The following is a 25,650-nucleotide window of genomic DNA, read 5'->3' as shown; positions in this document are numbered from 1 at the left end:
TACAGTCTTTCTCAACGAAATGCAAAAATAAAAAGCATCTACAACATTGAAGAAAAAATTGTATATAAATAAAAATTGTCATTTGTGTTTGATTTTTTTCTAAAATCAAAAATGGAGATAAATTTTGACTTTCTTGTGCTCATAAAACTAAATGGTTTGTATAATTTAGTTCTTAAGTATTGACATTTTTCTAATTTATAGAAACCTATAACTACACATATTTGATTAAAAATATGCTTTAATAAGAAGTTATCAGGAAAATACCTCTACGTTTTGAATCTACAAGATGTCTTCCAAAAAAATTACAATTTTGTACCTATTCCAAGGTATATCTCGTAATTAGTTTAAATGATTTATGCGCATCTTGTAAAATACTGAGTTTTCACCAATAAATTAAGGCTAACATTTTTTTAGGTGTTAATAATGCCCTACCTACATGTTACATATAAAATTATCACAGCTCTTCTCGAGGTACTTAACTAAATCCGTCAACTTCTTACATATATGGAATTCTAACTTCTATAAAATAAAAAATAAATAATTGCTGGAATTCATTGGCCATTTTTTTAAAAGGAACTGTGAGACATAACCAAACTTTATAACATCCAAAGAAGTCGAACTTCAATGAACGAAAATTTCGAACCTATAAAACTGCTACGTTTGACAAAAAATGACTATTGTTCTGCAGGCACATACAACTTAATTATAGCCTCTATGGACGATTTCGATCCAAAGATGAGCGCCAATATGCCAGTGGCAACAATTATAATATTCTTAAATATTTTCCAATTTCCTGGACCAAATCCTTTACCCCAGAACGTAATAATTTCGATCGCCACCGGAACCATAAGACCGAGTATCGAAAAGCAAAATGCACCAATCAGACCGACGAATGGCACAATAGTGGGAACAGCAATAGCTAAACCCACACATACGATGACCATTATCGTACGCAGACCGTATTGGCTGAGGGTTGGATGTTTTGTGCATTTCTCCTTAATGCCATTCCAAGCGATGTCCAGGCATACGTAAAATTGCAGACCGAACGTGAAGAATACAGCGATGGCAACCAGGATGTTAACTGCTTTTGAGGCACTGAAAAAGAATAAGAAAAATAATTACATCCAAAATATAATAATAAACACCGAGAGAGGCAATAAATTCATCACACCTGCTCTCCAAAAAAAAAAAGAGCCATAAGATATTTAAGTCACATATTACATAATTTGCTTCTTTATCATAAAGCAAACATTAAAAATAAATTAATAATAAACAATTGCTTTAATTTAATTTCTCTTCTATATATTCTAATATTTATTTTAGAGTTAGAACTTCAAACAAATAGGTTATTTGTCCGAGTTTTTAAATCTGTACATTATTATAGGAAAAGAAGTAAAAAAGTAATTCAGCTCTTTTATTACCCGACCCAGCGATTGCAGAAATTACGACTGGAAGTTTTAATGGACGCAACAACCTTAATAGACAGTAATTCCTATATTTGAGACTGAAATGTCGTTCTAAGTTAATGCCTTATATTCGAGTGGTTTAGGTTAGGACCTTACTATAGAACACAGCAGTAACATTCAGTAAATGTTCCAAGCATATTTAAATTGCTAATCCCCAACAATCCCTAAATATTTCTAGAGTATTCACAAATATTATGAATATTTGTGAATACTCTAATATTTGTGAGTATTCACAAATATATCAGTCACACAAAAAATATGTCAGAAGGACGACTTTGTACAGGGTCTTTCCCCATATATTGACGCCCCCCCCCCCCCCCCCCTACAGCAGTAATGCGAAAAGTTAAAAAAAAAATTTAATACAAAACTTTTGGGGTTTTACTTTAAATTTTTGAATCCGATGTCAAGATTTTTTTTTCGTTTAGAAACGTCAAATTTTGACATGATTTTTTTTTTTATGGCATACCCTGTATATGACTTCATAGCTAAAAAGAGCCGAATTTTCTGATTTCAAATATATATAGTTTAACTATGTTTTATTAAACCGTTTCGGAAATATCGGGCTCCAAACTTTAAAACCCATAAATGTTAAAAAATGCCGTACAGTGATGAAGAAAAATGTGACATCGTCCTATAAAAATAATAATAACGCAAATGCCGCCAGAGAGGAATATCGTCGAACATTTCCTTTACGTGCCATTCCGGCAAAAAATACGTTTAAAAATATAGAACGAGCATTTTGCATCAGGAAAACTCTACGAAGAAAACGTCAGACAGTTCTTGCCGATCCAGAAGAAGAATTACATATTTTGCTATATTTCGAAGGTAGGTAAGTTTTTACTAATTTTTTAATACATTTAGATCTACGCTATCATGTTCGGGCCTTTGTCTTCCTCAAATTGCCCATCAAAAATGTTGAATTTCTTTTTAGAACACCCAAATCATTCCATAGAAGATGCCAGAATTTACTTTGATCGATCGGCCAAAAAAATTTATTCAACTTTAAAAAAGTATAAATATTTTGCTTATCGAATATTACCTGTTCAAACTTTAAGTGTAGAGCAAAGAAATAAGCGGGTGGAATTTTGTCAAGAGATGCTAGTGCTAAAAGAAGATAATAACTTTTTTAAAAAAATTTGGTGGACCGACGAGTGCACCTTTACAATCGCGGGCATTTACAATCGAAAAAATGTTCGCTTTTGGTCAAGAACAAACCCCCGAATAACAAGGGAAATTAAGTTTCAAGGGCGGCAGTCTCTACATGTATGGTGTGGAATTTTAAATGACCAGGTCATAGGACCTATTTTTTATAACGGCAACTTGACGGGAGAGAGATACCTAGAGATGCTTACTTATCAAATTGAAGCTAAACTTGAAGATCTACCCATAAGGCAATACGAGCAAATAGTTTGGCATCAAGATGGTGCCCCACCGCATAATGTGTTACCTGTTTTGAGATTTTTCAATGAAAAATATAACCTGTGGATTGGACGAACTGGGCCAATTCGTTGGCCACCAAACAGTCCAGACCTGACACCTCTTGATTCATTTCTGTGGGGTTACCTGCAAAATAAAGTTTACGAACAGAGAACTGAAAATGCCGAGGAGCTCCGCAGAAAAATTATTACCGCAATAGATGATATCAATCAAAATCATAGACAATTTATAAGGAATACAATACACAAAATTGAGCAGGATTATATAAACTGTATTGATAATGGTGGTGGTCATATAGAGCAGTTATAGTTATAATTACGTCTAAATTAAAGTTTACCAATTGTTAAAACAATGTATTCTTGTCAACAAAAAGATGATAAATATCACCTTAGTAATAATAAATCTTCTGTTTTTATTGTTTCTACTCAATTCATTTATCTTAAAAAAAACGCCAAACAATAACAATGCAGCACTTACCAAGATCTTCAATATATTATTTTTTTAAAGTTTAAAGCCCGATATTTCCGATACGGTTTAATAAAACATAGTTAAACTATATATATTTGAAATCAGAAAATTCGGCTCTTTTTAACTATGAAGTCATATACAGGGTGTTCCATAAGAAAAAACTAATCATCTGTCAAAATTTGACGTTTCTAAACAAAAAAAACAATTTTGACATTGGATTCAAAAATTTAAAGTAAAACCCCAAAAGTTTTGTATTAAATTTTTTTTTTTAACTTTTCGCATTACCCCTGTAGGGAGGGGAGTTAATATATGGGGAAAGACCCTGTAGTGAGTAATCATTGATTACTCGACTATATGCTACAGTTATTACCTAATTTTGGCATGGTGTATTTTGCAGATGATACCGCAATAATAATTAAGGAAAAGTCTTGGAAGACCGTTGCGGAGTTTCCCATGGAAAAAGTCAAAACTTGGCTTGGCTTCAATTATTTAACACTAAACTCAAGAAAGTCAAGCTTTTTCTGCTTTTTTTGTAGATTCAAGAACATGTAGCACATTAAAAGAAATCACATTGCACAAAACATCTGTGGCACTGAATGAATTTTCTTGCACCCAGCACATAAAAAGGCATTCAAAGGTTAAATATTTAGGTGTTATTTTGGATGAAAATTTTAAGTGACACATGTTGAATATATTTCCACTCCAGTTCGGAAATTTTTATAAATTTCGTCAGACAAATTATGCAAAAAAGACCATTTATCAAGCTCTGGCTGAATCAATTGTAAACTACTGTATAACAACATTGGGCGGAATAAGTAGGACCATTCTGCAACCTCTTGTGATTACCTAAAAATAACTTCTGAAGGTAATGTTTAAAGAACCAAAATTATATTTCGAGGATATTTTATTTAGAGAAACTAAATTGTTAATTCTTAATTGAATCAAATTTACTTGAAAGCTGTGGTCCTATGGTTGGAAGCTTTGGTGTGACACTCAAATTACGATACAGTTTTACCGCAAACCAAAATTCTTTATCTTTACTCTCGACACGTGTTTCGTGTTAGCATCTTCGGGAGAAGATTAAAACTTGATTAAAATTTGAAATTTGTGGTTAGGTCCTGTGTAAGAATCTGCACTACTTGCCCTTTATATCTCACAATCAGAACACTAGACAAGCTTTGAATAAAAATGTAACTATCACAAAGACTAAATGTCAACAAACTTTAACATATACCTCAGCAAAAATCTTCAAATAAATCAATCAACTTCCCGTAGAACTGAGAAACAAGCCCTATAACAAATTTAAGCGTAAAATCCACGACTGAATATTGAATAGTAACGTCACTTTTATTTATATATTATTTTTTCGAAAAATGTTTTCTTTTAAATTAATTAATCTGGTTAAATAGGAAATGCACATGAACAGTATTTTTAAATGACCATTGTGCATTGGGTATTTTTATCAGTAATCAGTAAGTAATTATCTTATAATGTATAACCTACTGAATAAAAATATATATTGAGCCACATTTCCGTAATTGTTTCTATACATGCATGATACTTACATAGCATCTTTTGGTAAGTTAGAAGTAATACTATCTGCGGTCTGATCTCCATATCGTAAATAACCAAAAAAGCCCAAAAGAATGTAGGCCAGGGTAACAAAAGACATTCCTTGGTTCAATACTCCACAAATTCCAGTGAACTTTTGCGGCGTACTCATGTGGTTCTCTAATGGCATTATCTGAGAAATGAGAAAAAAACAGTTGAAGTTTTTAATTGGTATGACGGGCAGACTCAAAAAAACTTTTTTGGGCTTATATGCTTTAGAATAAAAACAAATGTCATAAAATAAGAACTAGTTTTATTAAACACTTACCACTCCAATGGCTTCAATAGCAAATATAGTAATTGCTACAGAAATAGGCAGGGTTGTAACCTCCCCAACCATCCTCCTGTCTGTGATTGGTGGAATATCAGTTACCAAATAGTAAAAAGTAATTGCAAGGCCTATGCCCATACACACATTGGCTATCTATGAAAAACAAAGGCATCTTATAAAATTCAAATAATCAAAAGATCTATTGACTTACCATAGAGCATGGCGCAAGATACTTTAAGTTGGGAACATAGGCTAGCAGTATAAGAGGTATCAGAAGTGCTGCTATAGTTAGTCGGATATTCACTTCCATATACGGCTCTAGAACGTAGTTAATGCTATTTGCCATGATCACACTGTAGCAAGAGCAAGTAAAGAAGTAAGTGACAAAGAGCCCAATCAGTACAGTATGCCTGAAATAAAAAAAAAAACAATTTCTACTAATATTATCTGAAATAAACATTGACGTACCTAGCTGGTTCCGCAAATGGTCTAGCCCACTTAGGCCCGTTTTTGCAAGCTTCTTCAGCTACTTCCGCGAAACTCATTTGCGTTTTCCCTGACCTTCTGTAGAGCTCATGGGCGCATACTACCAAGATGTAGGAGCAATGAGTGCAGATCACCGAGACCATTATGGTTGAGAAGATACCCATCACTAAGCCGGAGGAGGCGAAGGCCATGGGCATTGAAAGAATTCCCGTGCCTAAGGAGGCCTTCAGGAGATGAGTAAGAGTATCTAAGTTGCTGAAAGGATAGAAGTGTTTTGATTATCATGAATTTTGTTTGGTGGGAATAGTTTATGCAGCTTTTAGGTTTTGGACTTAAAACTTCAGTGAATTTGAACTGGTTTGAAGTTTATAATTTAAGTATAGAGTATGCTTTTTGCTTTTAGAAAATCTTTTAAGTAGTTTATTAGATCGAACAACTTCATGAAAATCATTGATCAGAAAGATCGATACTTTTAGAATTATCCTTTGAATATTGGTATAAATAAATAGGTTTTATGAATATACTTCAAATAGTTTTTGAGATGTTGCAACATGGGATATTATTTCTTGGTTTTCACTACTTAAAAACTTTTTTTTAAATTATTATGGACTCGTTTAAAGCTTAAAAACCAGTTTTTTAGTATATAGTATATACTATAATACATAAAGTTTTCTATGTGTTAAAAAAGGCCGAAGTTTAATATGTAATATATTTTGGATCGAAGGGACTTTTTTGCACATATATTGCATTGAAGTGTAACCATTTCATTTTAATGTCAAACATTAATAAGGATCCATATTATGTTTAAGTAAATTTTATAAATATTTTGAAAATACCAATATTTTTTTCAACGGCAATCAGCGTAAAATATTGCATCGTTTTGCTAATTCAATAGACCTGTTAAACATAATAATAGGTAAATTGCAACAGCGTTAATTTAGTTTAAAAAGTCTATTTAGAAATAAATAATATTGAACAAAAGTACAACCAGTAATTTGAAAGCAACATAATTTAGGAACCAATCCTGCTTAATATTCCACTTTTTAGTTTTTAAAATAAACAAATATACTTACGATACAGGGTGTTCTAAGTCCCTGGCCTTAAATGGATCAAATTCATGAATAGCTGCTTCAAAGTCCTCTCCCTTTATTTTATACCTAAAATGATGTTAAAAAATAAGAAAAACATTTGCAAGTCACTGAATGTATGTTTTTTACATTATGTAGTAATTGTTACTTTTATATTATATAATCTAGCAGTTCTGTTGTAGATCCCAAGAACCCCAATTTTTTGGGTTAGTTATATCAATATATTATATATTAAATAGGAAAATATTTATTCTCATTGGCTTTAAATAATATATATCATGTTCAAATTACTTAAATATAATTTTACATGCATGGTATTAGCAGCTAATTAAAATTGTTTATAGCAATATTTTGAAAGCAGAAATCAATTGCAATTAGGTAATTTTTCTTGGCCTATAAGGTACTTAACAATTAATATGTAGGAAAGGTATAGTATAAAGATTCCAACAATGACATGCTTCACTAATAAATAGTTTTTTAATTACTAAAAATAAAAAAAGACACTACTTGCTTTTTGATTTTATCGAATATCAAAAAGTTCTGGTTACTATCAAGTAAACGCTGCTCTAGCGAGCCATAAGAATTGTATCCCTTTTTTTGGCTACAAAAAACGATTTATCCAAATTATTTAAAAGATCCAATATTTGTTTGGCATGATTTTGACCTTACTGCTAATAATTTTCATTATATCTTGCCTTAATAACATTAATGTTGAAACTGTTAAGAGCAAATATAGTGAGATTTAAATATTCTTACTTGGTCACTCCGTTTGTGGCAGAATTATCCTTGGGCAAGAACGTTTCCATCTCAGTGGCTGTGCCATTTATAGTGGCGATTTTTTCTTTTTCACTCTGCAAATTAAAAAACCCAAAGATGGTTTTTTTTTGTGAAGAAGCTGTTTATAAACTTACCATTTCAAATTATTTTCTTATCCTTTGTGGCTTCACAGTGAACTTTTTTACTTGTAACCCTGAAAACAAAATTAAAAAATTTAAAAATGTATGCAAATAAATGGTATACTTACTAAAATTGAAAACTAAATATAGTCAATAATGTTTGCATAAATAATTATAGATAATTGAAAAGCTTCGCTGGAGGCTTATAAATATATAAAGATAAATATAGAAAAAAATAATGGCGGCAGTAACAGACCTTGTCTCCTCCCCCCTTCTCCTAGTTTTTTTGTATTTATAATAAATACATACTATTATTTACATACGAGTAAGCAACATCCAATTAAAACATAATAAACACCACGAAATCAGTAAACGATACAATCAAATGTTTATATATTTGTCAAAGAGAGAAATGCGTTGATTGAAGTGGTTTCAATATTTATTTATAGTATATATATTATAATAAATTTGACAATAAAAGTTTATTTTAATTATGAGATGTATATTCGAATAACATAAAACCGTATAAATTAATATAGTATATAAGGATTCTATTTATTATGTGGTTTCAATAATAAGATTAGGTAACAAGGTTTTTCCCATATATCTATATCGATTATACTGATGGCATATTGTTAGAATAAATAGCATTATGCAAAATATTAACTCGGTACTGATAAATGTATTTCTAAATTGAAAACAGCGCAATAAGTAATATTTTGTTTGCAAAAAAATACGTGTACACATGCATCTATTTTTTTAAACATATTATATTAAAATGCCAATCAATTGACGAATCTGTTATGGTCACCGGTTCCTTAAAATTATAATTTTACAGCAATTAAACATTCTCGGTTCGTTGCACAATCGTCGTAAGGCGTTGTAAATAAAACCATATGTAAATCACGACGTTCTATATCTAAAAAATTCGAATTTTGTGTAAGTGCTCTCCAAAATCATTTGGCTTCATCCTATTGAATTAAAAGAGTCATATGTGACGTGATGTAATACTATTATGAAAAACTAGAATATAAAATCGCTATTATGATCATGGTTACACTTAATATTGGATTCCACCATTTAATTTTTCGTGATTTCAAGCCATCTTATATATATAAAATTACGAATTAATTTTAATGGCGCCACGAAAAATTTAAAAAACAGACGACAGTGATGCAATTAATTTTTTTAAAATGCACCACGAATGAAATCTTTTTTAATTAAATTAAAAAACCTTAATTGGTTTCATCGACAATGGTAGTACGCCCCAGACGTAGAAAGATCATAGAACACAAATTTAATTACTAAGGATGATGCGTTAAAAATAGCCGGTCTAATTGGGTTATTAACATCAAAAAATGTGATCCTATTAGGAAAGAAAATCGTTTATTTTAATGTTGAAAAGACAAAACATTCCATTAAACTTCAAGTATTTTAACTACGTAGTAGGTTAGTATGATATTTTCTTCCTTATCTTAATATTTGTCAGCAGTTTTTTGAATAACAAGGCTCATTCATGGTTACTTAAACGATGAGAACGTTGAGAATGTTAATCTATAATAAATAAATCATTGCCAAGTACATACAAGAGTCTATATTTATAAATGGCTACAGAGTGTTTTAGTTAAGTTTCTTCTCTTACTTTATTAATGAAACCCAAAAAAAAATTTACTTATTTATGATTTGTTATGTGCTTGTAGATAAAATATTTAAACCGTTATCTGGATGATATTTACCAAAAATTGTGCAAGTTTTCAAAATTTATAATTAAAGATTTCTACATAAAATTTTTTATTATTTTTCCAAAACAACTTAAAATGTTCTATAATATTAGCTAATTTGTTTTAATGATTAATAATCTAGATTATGATTTAAGAAATTTAAAAGGAAAAAATATTGGTATAGTTTATATAGCTCTTAAGTAGCTACAATTTAGCTCATTAAATTTTGCACTCTAAAGAATACCCAAAATGCACCCTCCAACAGAGTTTTCACTCAGGCGTGCTTTTACTTGAGTCTAACTCAGAAACATTGTTGACCCATAAAAATGTTCACAAGAATACGAATAACAATTGTTATGTTTTATTGGATTGAAGTTAAATATTGGTTGGTAAAATGATATCAAAGAGTTTTACCAAAACTACTATATTTCAGTTATGTTTTTACAAAAAATATGCCTAATATGTAAAATTAATTCTAGGGAATTTCTCTATACTCTCAAGTTAACCTGATAAAGTCAAATCCATTAACTAGAAAAAATATGCCATGTTATATCCAGACAAAAGGAATTACATTCAACATATAGATATCGTAAACCGGAGGTACCAATTAAAATTTTAAAAATATTTAATTTAATTCCGTAGTGAAACGCCACTTTCAAAATTCAACTTTTACTAATCCACCTTGACATTAGATATTGTAGTACTATCTAAAACCTTGTTAAGAATATTATTAGATGTACAGACGGCGGCCAATTCCCAATTTAATATCTATAAATAAGTTTTACGGTAGATTCTTCAATTAAGTTTTATGGAATAATCAACATTATTTTTTTACATAATTTACAATTTCTATTGGGTATCAACGTCGAACATATAAATAAAGCATATCATTAAGCGTTATTATTAAATGTGCAATTGTGATAAGTCTGGAATCAAATTATGGGGTATACGGTCCTTGAATATCGATTTTTGTGTGGGTAATCAATCGTTCATGGCGTCCAAAGGTCAACTACGTCTTTAGAATAATTTATTCTATAAGAAAATATGCTAATAATAAAGAAATATTTAAAAAAATATGATATATAGAAAAGCTAATAAAAACTTCTTACCGTTAACTGTTAACAACAGAGCTATTAGCTAAAATTAAACTAATAAAGAATGCTTTTGATCTTGCTGCCATATCATCTCTATTATCTAAATTAGGAAAAAAGCACTTATACGCTATTATGGTAGCAATTTTACCATTAATTGGAATACAAAAGAAGGCTTTCTTTAGATCACAAATTGCACTTTGAATCTGTTTTCTACTCTTGCGAGCTTTGAAAATATTTAATTCCTAGACTTTATCACATGAAAGGGATTAGATGACTTACATATGTTTTTTTCCAAAGTTGGTTACTTTGTTATCAATATTTTAATCTTGTTTGGTATTAGAGAGAATATTCGCTGATGTATAGCAGTATAATACTTTTTCAAATATGTTGTATAAAAAAGGGAATTAAACCAGATCATCCTTCTGTGGACATTTCATCAACTATAGAATAAAAACGTAATTTTTAAAGAAACCAGTTATTAATTCTAGCCTCAGCAGTATTGCAGTATTCAGTAACAAAAAAGACGTTTTTCGCACATAATTATTGTGTGGCTATCTAAGAAAAACACAATTTTATTTTTATTAGCATTGGAAAACAGTAATAAATCCTATCTGAGAATTAAGACAAAGAATCTGATGATTTTCAATAAAATTTCCCAATTCTTTCTATATTTAGAACATGGATGCAAACAATGAATTAAAACAAAAACTTGCATTTCGCATTAAATTTTCATAAATGGGTCAAGGAGCTGTGATCCTCATATTTAAAGCGTTTTACGCCTATTTTTAAATCACTTTCGGTGTTACCAGAACGACAAACTAAAAACTTTGCCAAAAGGTATAATGAACTCGTTTATAATTTTACTACGAAGTGCACAATTTTAGATTCTAGCAATGGTTAGCTATCATCCGTATGTGATATGTGACTTTGTATTATTATGTATCGTTCATTGATAACATTGTAGATCCTGTAGACGACCAATACAAGTACCACAAATCCAATAAGCTAAATAAAACATTATTATTCTTAAAAGATTGAATTAGTCTTTTATGTTAGTACTTACACGGTAGGTAAAACAAAATATCGCTTTTATATGTAATAAACTTTATTAAGCTATTGTATACTGCGGTTTATGTAAAATAATAATATATATTATTTTCAAGGCACCACTATATAATACACAGAAAATGTATAATTTATCGCTTAGCAGGCGTCACTAGTCTATTTACGTAAAAATAATACATTCAAAATATATTTCCCCTGTTTAAGTCAATTTTGACCTAGTTAATATTCATAGGATTATTCTATTTATTCATTTATAATTGGATGAATACATTTTAAAAAAGTAATGAGATTAAATGAAAGTCCTTAATAAATCATCATCAACCGATGTATATATCAGGTATATACAACAGTTATATAAGCCGTCGGATTAATGGTAAAGAATGATTCATCAATAAACCAAAGAGAGTGTAATTAAATTTTTGCGTGGACTACCTTGACTCTTATAGTCAAGAAAAGGCAATGACCTCATGTTAAAAATTAATGTATTAATATAAACCCAATAGTTTTAGGCCAATAGGCCAACTAAGTTTTAATCAGTTACAGAATAGGTAATTGCAATACATTAAAATATGTAAAATATTTTTTTATATAATGTAATTATGGGGTGCCAGCAAAGGCTGCATTTGCAGTGTCAGCATTGGTAGAACAAATTATTTTACCAAACAGTGTTAATTATTGCATTATCTTATGTTACATCATTAGGCACTGCTAATGTAAAAAACGTGGGGACACTTGGTTTTTTATGGCAAATTTGATGTGTGGTTAGAAATAGATTAAAATAGATTTTTTAAATGGATGTGGAAAAATATATAATGAAATTATATTAGTTGTATTATGTAGCACTAATGAGATATGTACAATAATTGTGTGTCTAGAATAGAATGATGATATTATGTATTTAACCTTGAAGATTCAATGGTAAAATTTAAATGTTAAAAAATAAAAATCGGTTTTTTTACTGTTTTTTAGTTTTTTTACAGAAGTCTCGGTTCTTAAATAATCATATTGAATTGACTTGGTATAATTTTTCAAAAGGCAATCCATTTAGAATAAAAATTTAAAAGAAAATTGGTCTAAGGTCATAAGAAATTTTTGGAAATACAGAATTTTACTTTTTATCCCTTTAAAATCGTTTAATAATATAATTAAAAATATTTTTTCATATAATGTAATTATGGGTTACCAGCAAAGGCTGCATTTGCAGTGTCAGCATTGGTAGAACAAATTAGTTTATCAAACAGCGTTAATTGTTGCATTATCTTATGTTACATCATTAGGCACTGATAATGTAAAAAACGTGGGGACAGTTGGTTTTTTATGGCAAATTTAATGTATGGTTAGAAAAAGATTTTAATAGGTTTTTTAAATAGGTGTGGAAAAATATAATGTATAATGAAATTATGTTGGTTATATTATGTAGAACTAATGAGATATGCATAATAATTGTGTGTCTAGAATTTTTACTGTTTTCTATAATCTTCTTAATTCTTATAGCTATTTTGCAGAAGCCTCATCTCCTAAATAATTATAAATAGTATTGAATTGACTTGGTATAATTTTTCAATAGGCAATCCATTTAGAATAAGAATTTAAAATAAAAGAAAGGAAAATTAATCTAAAATAATAAGAAATTTTTGCAAATACTATTTCAGAATTTTACTTCTTGTCTTATTTAATAATATAATTAAAAAATACTTTCATTAAGAAATTTTAATTTCTCCCTGGTATAAATTAAATTGTTTTCTCAATTAAACACGTCTTAAGAATTTATCAAAATATTTGTTTTAAATTTTATCACTCAACGTGTACCTTGCTGTTATCATTACCAAAATATTAGAATATATTGGTACATTTTAATATTTTTCTGAATAATAATAGATGTAACGAAAAATGTGTTAATACATAGTACTATACACAAAAAAATTGTTTCATGGCGGAATTTTTAGCTCTATGGCAAAGACAATTTTTTTATTTTTCTTTCAGGCAGTTAACAAAAATTCGAATATTGAATTTTTCTTCTAGTTGTGGGAAATGGTAAATATATCCCTAGTGTAATTATATTAAATCATGTTTCTTGTCTAAATATCTGAAAAAAAAGGAATGAGAAATTCCATGAATGTATTTCACTTCTATTGAAAATCCATATGGAACTAGAAAGTTTATCAAAATTCAACATTGCATATTTTTTTAAATTATTTATTCAGATTGTGATCAAAAAGAGAAAAAAAAATTGAAAAAATATACTAAATAATATCCTTTGGATATTTACCATATCATTAAATTTTAAAAAATCCATAAATCTATGAGTAATTTACTTGATAACTTTAGCTCATTTTTTTTATTTAATTTTGCATTAAAAATTCCATGTGGTACATATGGAATAAAAGTCTCTGCATATTCTTCAAAATTGTGTTGTTTTAACCAATAATGGCTGCAATGAATATGATAAAAGAATTTGAATAATTAAATTACCATTATCATCAAGCTAAACCTAAGTATAGTGTATTTTCTTGTATTCTATCTACATATGAAATGGTTATCATGTCCATGCTAATTAACCTTTCTAGTTTTCTTAAAAATGTTCTAGTATGCCAAAAAGCCAGAAAATCTGTATATTTCACTTTATAGAAAATGACAAAAAGTTTTGTAATCTTTATTACAAAAATTTAATTTTATTCTGCTGATTTGAATTATTTCAATTTTCAATTTAAACCTCATTATTAATGGTAATATACAGGAAGCAGCCATATTGCTTTAAATAGTTAAACTTGACCAAATATCAAAAACTTGTTTTACCACTGGAAGAGGGAATGAGATAAATACAGAGAAAAACAAACCACAAAAAAGGTGGTTTGTTTTTCTCTGATAAATATTTGTAACTATCATATAACAATAATTATAGTTCTAGGTTGGTAATCCATATACCCTTGAGTAACTAGTATAGGGGTGCCCATATGGTAATCTAGGATTGTAAAATATAAATAAACAATAATCTGATGAATTGAAATATGTACTTCCTCTAATAACAAAAGGATGTATCCAATGTTAATAATATATTCTTTATTTTATTCCGTAAAAATCAATTCTTTCAGTTTCACAGGGATTCACTTGGCTGTAAGGCTGGTCTATTCGGCTATTTATAGCAGACCTTTGGAAAATTTTAAAAATCGTTTTCTTGATAAATCTGTAAATAACTTACCTGAGAAAGGCCTGATTGTTATAGAAGAAAAACCACCCCACTAACCTAACCTGTAAAGCTCGTAACCCTACACGCGGTCGGAGCCCTGCCACGCCGCTATAAAAGCGAAACCGACAATCTCGGAATGAATGACTGAAAATGAATTTCTTGCAACACTATACTATTATAATACTTGATCGACCTCGTGTAAGTGTGACGTAGCCCGGCCAATGATTCGTCAGCATTTCACCACGCTTCTCAGGTAGGAGCTCTGTTTAAATGGGCGCGAGCGAGAGAAAATATAAGGGATGGAACGAGATATAAGCAAAATTGGGCGCGGGAAATGGACGGAGTAATACTTCGCACTTCGCCTAATTTCCCTTTTGGCTGATGTAATGCGGGACTGAAGTTGCCGAGTTCTCGCGCCGGCTTTTCGTATTGCATCACTTTATGTTGGGCGAAGGGATTTCTAAGGGTGTTTCATCGATTTCCTAATAAGCCGCCTCACCCAACGGATGAACAGCCATGATGCAATAACATTAATTATGATTACATTTAGGTCTATATCGATTAGAGGAAGATGTTCTGTCAATTGCATGCATTATTGAAATGTGGCCCAAACGGTTACACCTGCTTTTTTTCCTTACAAAAACAGAATTAGGATATGAATATGATAGAAATCTATTTTGGCCTTTAATTTAGAAGATCATATTAAAAGATCTACAAATAGAATTACACTGATAAAGTACCACAGATACCACCAAAGTTCTGGTTCTACTACTTCGACGATGTAACTAAAATGGATCTATAAAACATTGATTATGATTGATTGATTATAAACATGATTATACAACATCTTTTCCACTGAGACAAAACATTTTTTTAATAAATGAATAATGCGCCATAATTTTTTCTGTGCGAAGGGCCAAACATAATGTTGACTTAACACAGGATGTAGAAACAAAAATGAAACAAATCCAAATTCTTCAGCTTAAGGTTTTCAACAATATACAGTGCTTTCATTTCAAAACGAATCACCCTTAATACCTTCTTTGAAAAAAAAGAACAAAACACGTCAATTTATATATGAGCCGCTCAGAGGAAAAGTGGAATATGTCAGTATTTTTTAATTTTTGAGTTATACCATTAATTATGTTTCTACTGGTCTAATATATTCAGTCGAAAACTGGTATAAGTCAAAATTTTAACTTAGCTAAGATAAGAGCTTCCTAACGTTATTCCTCTCAACATAATGGATTCGTTCGCTGGAATAGTGGTATAAGTCAAGGCACCACGCTGTTCCGATGTCGCGCCAGGTCCTATTAAACTCGCTTTTTCTTGTTTAGTCAGGTTTTTTTAGTGTTATGGTTCGTAGTGTGTAGATCAGTTACTGTAGCTAAGAAAAAAGATATGATAGAACTTCTTCAGTGGATTCCCCCGATTCAGCATCAGTTCTTCCTGGACTTACTGACAAAAGAAGATGCTGTTGACAGTGGTCCATTATCCGATTCTGATGAAGGTTAATTTGTTTAATAACTTGTTCTTACTCTCCTTACTGTAAGTTTAGTATCTAAGATAAGTAGAAGTAATGTTTTGCTCTTCAAGCTCTATATTTTTTGAACACTTTTATCAGTAATAGATATCATAGTAAACATACTACAGCTATTATTTTTCTTTGGTTTATCAGTTTTGTGAAATTTGGTTAACTTTTACGAGGAAAAGTGATATAACTCTCCAAGTTATACCACTTTTCCGCTATGTTTTTGAAAAAAAACTTACTGGAAGAATGACATTGGGCGGCAAAAATGTAATTAATGGGCGCAATCAGTAAAAATGTTTACCATATGAAATTTTACTACAGGGTTATTATAAATATGTACAAAAAAGTGAAGAACTGTTACTGTGATTTTTTAATTCATCCAGATGCAAAATATCAATTTTCTAAATTTCTACTTTAAGGGAGCCAACCTCACTTTGATATGTCAAATGGGAACTCCCATCATGTGACACCTCATTGTAAGCAACATTAAAATGTCTATTCACCAGTGCCAAAAGAAACTAAATCGGTTAATGTGCCATCGAATAGTGGCCAAAAATGTCTAGGAATAAGTGAGATATATCATTTCAAACTCATATTTAACCAAGCCGAAAAAACAAAATCGGTCGACGTATAAGCAAATAGTAAGCAAAAATGTTTGTTAATAAACATTTATGACTTAAATAGGACATTTTATCACCTTGATCCACTTAAACTTTGGTAGATCAAATTGTCTCATAATATCAGACATTTTAAATGGTAAACATTTTTCCATCTTACTTCGCCAAAAAAACTGATGCCAGTTGAAGCGATTTATCCGTAAAAATTTATGGTAATAAACATTTTATTGAGTCCCAATATTTTTTTTTTAAATATGCATCTATTATTAGCGAGAAAATTGCTAATGCTATTTTGAAATTTTTTTGCAGTATAATATTTAGCGTATTTATTTTATGACTATATTTTGCAGTACCTAATAGGTACAAAAATAACACTGCAGTAACTAGCATTTTTAAAACGTTTAAAAACCATTTGAGTATTATTTATTATAACCACCAGGGCCAGGGCAGTTCAGTGACAGACATCCAGACAAGAGTATAGGCCATGAATATGTATTAGAATTGGAAAGAAATCTGTTTGTAATAAAAAGTGTTCTGAGGAAAGAGTTTGAGGAGAGAAATTGAGGTACTGGGACAATTCGCCATTATTTATCCCCAGAGTTACATTGTTAACTAATATTTCAACAGGTTCTGTATACAACATTTTGAAAAAAAAAAATTTCCTGTTCGATGGGAGAATTGAATTTTGCGAACTTATGTGCCAACGAATTGACGAGAACGAGGAGTTAACATTTTTCTAAATGATAAACCGGCATTTATAAAACGGTAGATACTGGTATAATAAAAATTGACATCTTTTTCGAGAGGATCATATTCAGTATTCTGAAAAAATTTATGAAATATTTATGATAAAATTTTTTTTAAAGAAAATTTAACTGCACGAATTTGATTATAGACCTCCTCCAAAATACAATATATCCTTGGAGGTGTTGGGATACTAAACGAAAATAAGTTGAATTTCCAGCAAGATGGAGCTCCCTCGTACTACAGTTAGAGAGAATATAGTGAAACAGAGAGTGGCTTAATGAACAGTTTCCAGGAATGTGGATCGGCAGGAGCGGTGCAATTTGATGGCCCGCACGGTCGCCAGACTTAACATCACTAGGTTTTTTCCTTTAGGGGGTATTTAAAAAGAAAAGTTTATAAAACCCCACCTTAAAATATTAATGATTTAAAGGATCGAATTACTCGCCGATGTAGAGATGTTAGCGGATAAACACTTGCAAATGTTTGTGAAGAATTTCAAGCAGACTTTATTATTGTCTCGCGAATAACACATTTAAGCACTTAATAAAATAAATTCTGTGAACTGATTAATTTCACATATTAAAGTTAGGTTAGCTGGAGGTGAGGAGGAGAGTGACAGAACTTTGTTTAATAAAATTAAACGTTCCCCTGTATATCTACACTAAAGTTTATTTAAAGAAGTTATTAAGGGTGGTTCGTTTTGAAATTATTGTATGTCAAAAAATAAATGCATAAGAAATTAAAATAAACAAAACATGTAACAATACCAAAATATACAGTAAACAAATACAAAAAAATATAGTAAGGTTTTTTTTTAAATATTAGATTGACCTTTTTAACATAAAAAAAACTTGTTTAACCTCCCAAATAAATTCCCTGAGATATTCTTATTTACTACTTTCAAGTATCTTGTGCAGGAAATAGGTAAAATGCATTACTTTCCCGGATTTAACAATAAGCCACTTTAAAAAAGAAAACTTTGAACTAACATGACAGAAAATTAACCTTATACAAGAATTTTGAATTTTTTGCATCCTATATTTGCTTGCTACATCCAGGCATGGATCGTACACAAAACTACAATAATTACAGTGAGACAATTTTAAACGCTCACATAAATGTTCCTTATTGATTTAAAATATGCTTGTTCTTGTCTAAGTTTCTAAAAGAATCGTATGCAAATTCTTGTATAAGGTTAATAGAAAGAATGATTTTCGTTTAAGACCGATTCGAATTTTTTATTATTCAATAATATATTAAAGTTCTCTTTAGCCCAATCACTTCGTACAAATTACTTCCGATTTCTGAGGATTGAGCTTAAGACTGATAGCGCAGGGATACCTATAAATCGAATCCAAGCTTCTATTTATCAGTTCAAGCATCCTGGGACCACTCTATTTAGAAAAACTCGTATGAGGCTACGTATCGTCTACGTATTGATGAATTTCAAATGTCCATAAATGTTCCAAAATGTCCATAGTCAATATTAAAAATAAAAGCGATCCTAAGGTCCTAGCCCTGAGCTACGCTCCTTCTTTATTACCCATTAAACACAATCCTCTAAGACCTACCCTTCAAATACTGCCTAAGAAGGTTTACGGATTTTCATTTAGATCCATAGTTAAATAGCTTAGCACAAAAAAGTTGGCAGTTTAAGGTGTCAAAGGCTTTACTATAATTTAGTAAAATTAGCCAGCTTATCTGCCCTTTATCAATACAAAATTATGATATCATCCAAGACTTGTAGTAGAGCGCTCACGGTACTATAATATTTGTGAAAATCAGATAGATTTGCGGAAAATAGGTTTAATTAATTAATAATTGTCTAAATATCCTATTATATATTTGCTCATAAATATTTTTTCGAAAATTTTTGATAACGTCGGTCGTAAGGCTAAAAATCTCTTTAGGGCTAGAAGTTTTAGGTAAAGGCCTAACGGCATAAATCTTCCAAGCCAATGAAAAACCACTATATTTTCTAAGCAAATTGATTTTGATTGATTTTACTTTTGTATGAGATTTAATGAGTTTCTTGACTAAAGTTTCGTCCTAATAACAAAATCATGACCATAAACCATGACAGCTGCACAACTGAAAAGACAATACAAAAAAAACAAAATGCTTATGACGATATTGTTATTACTTTATTAAGCTTACAAATGTATCATGAAGAGGCATAGTGTTATATGGGATGTTTATTTTTTGCCTTTTCCTTTCTTGCCACCTTTGCCACCCTTACCTCCTTTCCCCTTACCCTTTTTGGAACCTGTATCGTCTGGTCCTGCGTCTAATGGGTCATACTGGGTCTCCACCTAGGGATTTTAAAGGAAAATGATTGTATATACTTAGATATGTATATTAAGAAGTAGAAAAAAGAAATATTAAAAACTTTGCAATTTTAACACGAAATATGAAATCTTATAGACTCATCCCTATGTGGGCGTATAATCCTTATATTTTATTTTATTCACTTACAGTTTCTTTCTTTGGAATGGGCTTGAGAGGAGGGCCTTTAGGTGTCTGGAGTTCCAATTCCAAGTTATTCTTCTTATCAACACCCTCGCTTTTCTTTCCGATCCTAGAAAAAATTATTAAAATGCGAAACCAGTAGGAGATGTATAGAGTACACAGGGTGATTGATGGTTGATGATACCTTAGACGTTTACGGAGAACGGAAAATTGATTTCTTTTGAAAATTTGGCATTATGGATTTTAGCTGGTGATCTAACGATTAAAAATATTTTTAGCGTATTACAACGTTGCCACTTATACCAAAAAATAGTAGCAACTTTGTTATTTTAAATAGAATACTTTATTTTCCGATCCGCTATCACTTTATGATTGTTTTTGTATAAATTGTTCCTATAGTTATCTTTAGTGGTTTTCGAGAAATTAAATATTTTCTTTATTTTTTGACCAAAACATAGCTCCAAGTAAATTTTTATTACTACGGCACTGGAACGGGCAGAAAATTGAAATTATAAAATTTACGGAAGTATCGTACATTAGTTTTCACTATAAAATTTTTTTCTACGTCATACGGAGTTGGTTGTTCAAAATTAGTGATTTTACTGCTAGATACAAAAATTGTGAAATTATTATTTTTTTAATGGAACACCTTGTATTTTATAACATATTCTAAAAGGAACTTGAAATCCCTTTCTAACGAGATATCATGTTCCTGTATCTAAATAGATCAGTTTCTGAAATAAAAGCAATTTTCTGTAAAAATCGGAATATTTTTACTTTTTTGCTTTAGGTCGCCATGAAAGGTCATGACGCAACACTGCTATTGATGTTTGACAGTTACATTTATTTGATTAATACTAAATACGCTTGGGTGTTTTTTTAAAATAGTGACCTAAAAAATCATTAAAATGGAAAAAATCTGACACGCACTCAAGAGGATCCAAACTTTCTAAAAAAAATAAAATGAACAGATGAAGCAAAATTTTCTAGAGAAGGTATTCTTAATAGAAGAAATCAATATTTTTGGGCTAATCAAAATCCACATGCGGTTAAGGAAATGGGATTTCAAGAAAACCTAGGTACCCAGATTTTGCGCTCAGTAGTAGAAGATTTTCTGGAAAATTTATATGTTTGAAGATTATCGCACTTGCTGGTTCCAATTGGATGAGGCACCCGATCATTGCACTGAGGAGGTGACATGTGAGTTATTTGAGAAATTCGATGACAACTGGTTTAGGCGTTTGGGACGATGGGATTAGCCTGCGAGATCACCTGATCTTACACCACTTGATTTTTACTTTTGGGGTAATTTGAAGCAAATGATATACAAGACACCGGTAAACAGTAAACAGGAACTACGTCAACGACTTACGTACAATGACGTACATTTCGTTGAAGTTTGGGCATGTTCTTGCTACAATTTTGTCACATTGTCCATGAATAAAAAATAGGTTGATCAAAACTTCCTATACCGAGTCTTATGCCAAAATCTGGAATGCTTCTTAAGCAATAAGGAAAAATATAAAATAAAACTGTAACTTTGACACCTTGTATCTCACAAACTGAACTTTTGGACTAAGTTATGTTTGGGTCAATTCACATATTTTGGTCTTTAGTATGTATCTATAATTTCAAGATTTCCTAACCTTTTACACACACTGTAACTGAGTGCAAAGTCTTAAAAAATTAATAGTCGACACCAAACCAATTTTAATTATATTTTTAATCTCCCCAAAGTCTAGTTGAAATGTTGTAATTGAAAACAAGTTTCATCATAAATTAACATGAATGATTTTTTAAAATTTAGGTTATAATTTATTTCAATTTTCATGTTTTTATTGCATATTGTTTATTCTTCTTAATGTTGGAAAATAATTACTATTATTAGTATTTATTTATATTAGTAGTTATATTATTTTTTTAGTAGTATTAATTACCTCAGAATGAAAGTTTCCTTGTTAGGATCGGAAAATTCGGTAAACTGGGTTCCATCGGCAGCCGTACACACAGGTGGGTTGACAATTACATTATTACCAGCACCACCATAGGGTGCATCACCACCCTGGCCCATCCTAAACGAAAATGGACTGTTGGGTGCAACACCTGGACGCATTGAAAATGCCTAAAAGTTTTTATTGACTAATTTTTCAAATTTCACTGGTCTTGGACTTCTAACTTGTTGATTACTCTTTGATCCCGCGGGCACAATTGCTCCGGTTTCTCCCCCGCAAGTGCAGTCGTCGTTGTTCGGATCGTATTGCTCCAATTTGCCCTTTTCCTTGTGTACTCTGATAGTCAGTGAATTTCCGCCCATACTTGCGCCGATTTCTTGATAATTTCCATCGGGGGCTTGGGGTGGTGTGCTTCTGTAATCTGGTGAGTAACTACCCATATTAGGACTGGACATACCCATGCTCATTGGTGGTAAACAGGCGGGATTTGGCACAAAACCGCATTCATTACACGGGGTCATCATAGTTTGAATTCCAAGACTGCCAGAAAAAAATGTAAATAGTCATCAGTTAATTGTAAGAATAAAATCAAACGTGAGATGGTTTTATAGTTAGTTACTTTCAGACATAACAATGTATAATTAGTAGTTCAAGAATACATTTCATAAAACTTAAAGCCTGCTTAAGTTGACCTCTTGTCTTATCATTGATTAACCCAGATAGAAAGACTTTTCAAGACGCTGATTATACTTATTAATTCGTCTATTAATTGAACTAGATATTTTTATATTTATTACCCTCCAGGATAAGGGCTAAGACCCGTTCCCTGATTTCCCATAGATGGTCCACTTGAAGGTATATTGACGTTACCACAAGGTGCGAATGGACAGTTAGGATTACCTATCCCTGCTCCACCACTCATACCAGGCTGGACACCTCCTGCTGATCCGGGTGAGCCACAGGGAACCTCTGGACATTTGCTGTTATACCTGGAAACTTTTTTTTTAGAAAAGATTCAACCAGGAAACACCACGTACCCTGCAGATCCATAATCCGACTGTGCCTTCCCTTCTTTTCTTTTGCCGGCTTTTTTGTATCGGTATAAGCTTTTTCCATCTTTGTCTTTAAAAAGGACACTTTTGTCATCTAAGTTCATCTGGAACTGGGTTACGATCAGTTTTCCAAAGCAAGACATTCGTATGTAGACGCTGATTTTCCCAATTAGAAGTCCCTGACCGTCATTAATGTCAAAGACATCTTTTAGGGTTTTAGCTGTTGGTGAACTTCCATCCGATAGTTCTACGCTGTTGATTAGTTCGTTAAAGAGATTTGCAGCTGCTATAACCGATGAACCTAGAAAAAACAATCATTTTACTTTAAAGTGCAGTAATTCGTATTATAGTTTTGATTATTGGGTGTTACCAATTTCTACTCTCTCAGGTAACCATCCCGGTTGCATTTTTTTCATAACAGAAACGCATATGTCGAATTGTTCAAGGGCGGCCGTCGCTTGTTCGGGACTCAAAGAAAACAAACAGCTTTTCCCACTTTTCACCACCTCGTTTTCCGCCATTTTCAGGTTTGTCTTTGGGCAAAAGTCCTGCTCGCAGACATCCAGCGGGGCATTGTCCAGAAATTGGAATGATACACAAGTTTCACCTAGGGATCAGTTTATTGATTTAGCAGATAGGTAAGGTAAGTATATAAATTCCTGTAAAAGTTTCTTTCAGGACTAAATATTATAAAAGTTCTGATTTACTACCTGGTGGAGCGTCGCAGTCGCATTTCGGATCTATATTGACGGTATCAACGAGAAATTCCAATAAAAATAGGTTTTCAGTAGCTATTTTCTCCATTGCTGAAAAATCATCAAAAATTTTGAAAATTGTTCTAAATAAATTAACGAAAAATTTTGACGAAAACGTGTCAAAACGTTCTGTCAATAAGATCTAAGGTGAGATTATGATTCTTCTAGTTGCAGGTAAGAGATTAATTAAAGCCGCTAATACACCAGTAACTGTGATATTTTAGGCATTGGCAGTAATTGTTCATAATTTTTCGCACAGTATTTATAAGATTTTTTTAAAACTTTTTCTAGACAAAACCAGACTTAAAATCTTTCACTTTTACTTGAAAAAGTTTGAAGAAATTTCTCGTTAATTTTTAGGCAGTGAAGTTCTTCGATATCTCTTCCAGGTAATTCATTTGTTTTTTATTATTAGTACAGGCATTTGCAAGTTATTTTTTTATTCTTTTTTAATCAATTAAAAACCTTTTGAGTTCAATCCTTATTGCTTGAAAAATTAAGTGAGCTTTCATAATCTTATAAAAGTTTTAATACATTTTATTTTAGGGACTTACAGTCTCTATCTTTTGGTTGACGTTTAAAGTAATTTTAAGACAGTTACAGTTCTTTTTAAGGAATTTCCTTGTTCTATAAGAAAATCCATTTTTTTTCAGGGATTTGTAGCAATTGTCTTTTTATTTCTTCAGGAAATTTAATGCTTTTTGGATTTTTGTGGTCATTTTTTCATTCAAGAAATTTTAGTTCTTCTAGATATTCTCTTTTACTTGAAAGAACTTGAAGTAATTCCTTATATTTTGTAAGCAGCCAACATCTTCTGGCAGGCAATTGGAATCCTATTTCTTCCAGGCATTTGAAGGCCTTTTTCATGATTTTTAGTGCAGCGTTCTTGGCATTTTTTTATTTTTTTTCAGGCATTAACAGATTTCATTTAACCTTTTTGTTTTAGTAGGTAATTTGAGTATTTTCCTTTTAAACAACTTAAAGACATTTCTCTAGTCTGTAAAAATCTTTTCGTACTTCTTACGGAGAAATAACTTGTTTTCCTACATTTATCGAGGGTGTCCCGCGAAGTAAGGGACAAAATTTCAATACGCATTTCTTAGGTACATTGGAGTAAAAAAAGGCCTATTAACATTGGTCCGCAAATGCTTCCTTACCAAGATATGATTTTTTTTTTTAATTTAATAGTGTTACTACTGAGGGCAACAGAATCATTTCCAAATGCCTCTCTCATACGTATATTAGTACCTATCCAAGATTTAATACTGGATCGTGTTGAATAGTCAATATGAACTAGTGTTCGCAGAATATCACGTTGTACTGGTTTTATCTTATTACTGTATAGATAACAATGTATAACTTTTGTTTGTACATTTCATCTGCAAAAGTCAGTTTTGCAATTGGCTCATTGCACGTCGTAATTTAGTTATTAACATTTTATTTACCGATGAGGCTATATTCACCCGAGACGGTATCAGTAATTAAAGGAATTCCTTTCTTGGCCCATGCAACAATCAAACATAATTTCCAACACCGTATTTCGGTTAATGTTTGATGTGGTGTGTTATGAGATCAAGTAGTTACTTATGTTTAGATGGTCGCTTGATACCTGCAATTTATCTTCAGTTCTTACGAGAAGAACTGGCTCTGTTAGAGGATATTTCCATTCTAAGAAGAAACAAATGTGGTAAAGGAGCATGACGGTGCTCCGCCCCCACAGCGGTAGAAATGTGACTG

General features: G+C 31.1%; 2 protein-coding genes across 5 annotated transcripts; both read right to left on the bottom strand.

Moving 5' to 3' along the window:
• Positions 1–545: 545 nt before the first annotated feature.
• Positions 546–14,968, bottom strand: LOC126750164 (proton-coupled amino acid transporter-like protein pathetic). Of its 4 annotated transcripts, none has more exons than XM_050459688.1 (9): positions 14,803–14,968; positions 7,739–7,797; positions 7,584–7,678; positions 6,813–6,896; positions 5,722–5,994; positions 5,465–5,663; positions 5,251–5,406; positions 4,937–5,115; positions 546–1,095 (listed from the first exon to the last, which is right to left on the bottom strand). In XM_050459688.1, exons 2-9 carry the CDS (start codon positions 7,739–7,741, stop codon positions 675–677), a joined length of 1,410 nt encoding a protein of 469 aa, XP_050315645.1. In that variant the 5' UTR covers positions 7,742–7,797; positions 14,803–14,968; the 3' UTR covers positions 546–674. The 4 variants fall into 4 exon arrangements, with proteins under 4 accessions (XP_050315645.1, XP_050315660.1, XP_050315668.1 ...); XM_050459703.1 differs by lacking the exon at positions 14,803–14,968 and adding an exon at positions 10,554–10,690; XM_050459711.1 differs by lacking the exon at positions 14,803–14,968 and adding an exon at positions 7,980–8,000.
• Positions 14,969–19,807: 4,839 nt separating this feature from the next.
• On the bottom strand, positions 19,808–24,061 carry LOC126742510 (uncharacterized). Its single transcript, XM_050449165.1, has 8 exons — positions 23,869–24,061; positions 23,529–23,765; positions 23,144–23,459; positions 22,904–23,095; positions 22,331–22,646; positions 22,092–22,276; positions 20,161–20,263; positions 19,808–19,997 (listed from the first exon to the last, which is right to left on the bottom strand). The coding sequence occupies exons 1-8, from the start codon at positions 23,960–23,962 to the stop codon at positions 19,881–19,883; spliced, it is 1,560 nt and encodes a 519-aa protein (XP_050305122.1). The 5' UTR covers positions 23,963–24,061; the 3' UTR covers positions 19,808–19,880.
• Positions 24,062–25,650: the final 1,589 nt, after the last annotated feature.

This window comes from Anthonomus grandis, chromosome 1 (genome assembly GCF_022605725.1).
Source record: "Anthonomus grandis grandis chromosome 1, icAntGran1.3, whole genome shotgun sequence".
Classification (NCBI taxonomy): Eukaryota; Metazoa; Arthropoda; class Insecta; order Coleoptera; family Curculionidae; genus Anthonomus; species Anthonomus grandis.
The sequence above is the reverse complement of the archived record's forward strand: the minus strand, read 5'-3'. Positions and strand labels throughout refer to the sequence as shown.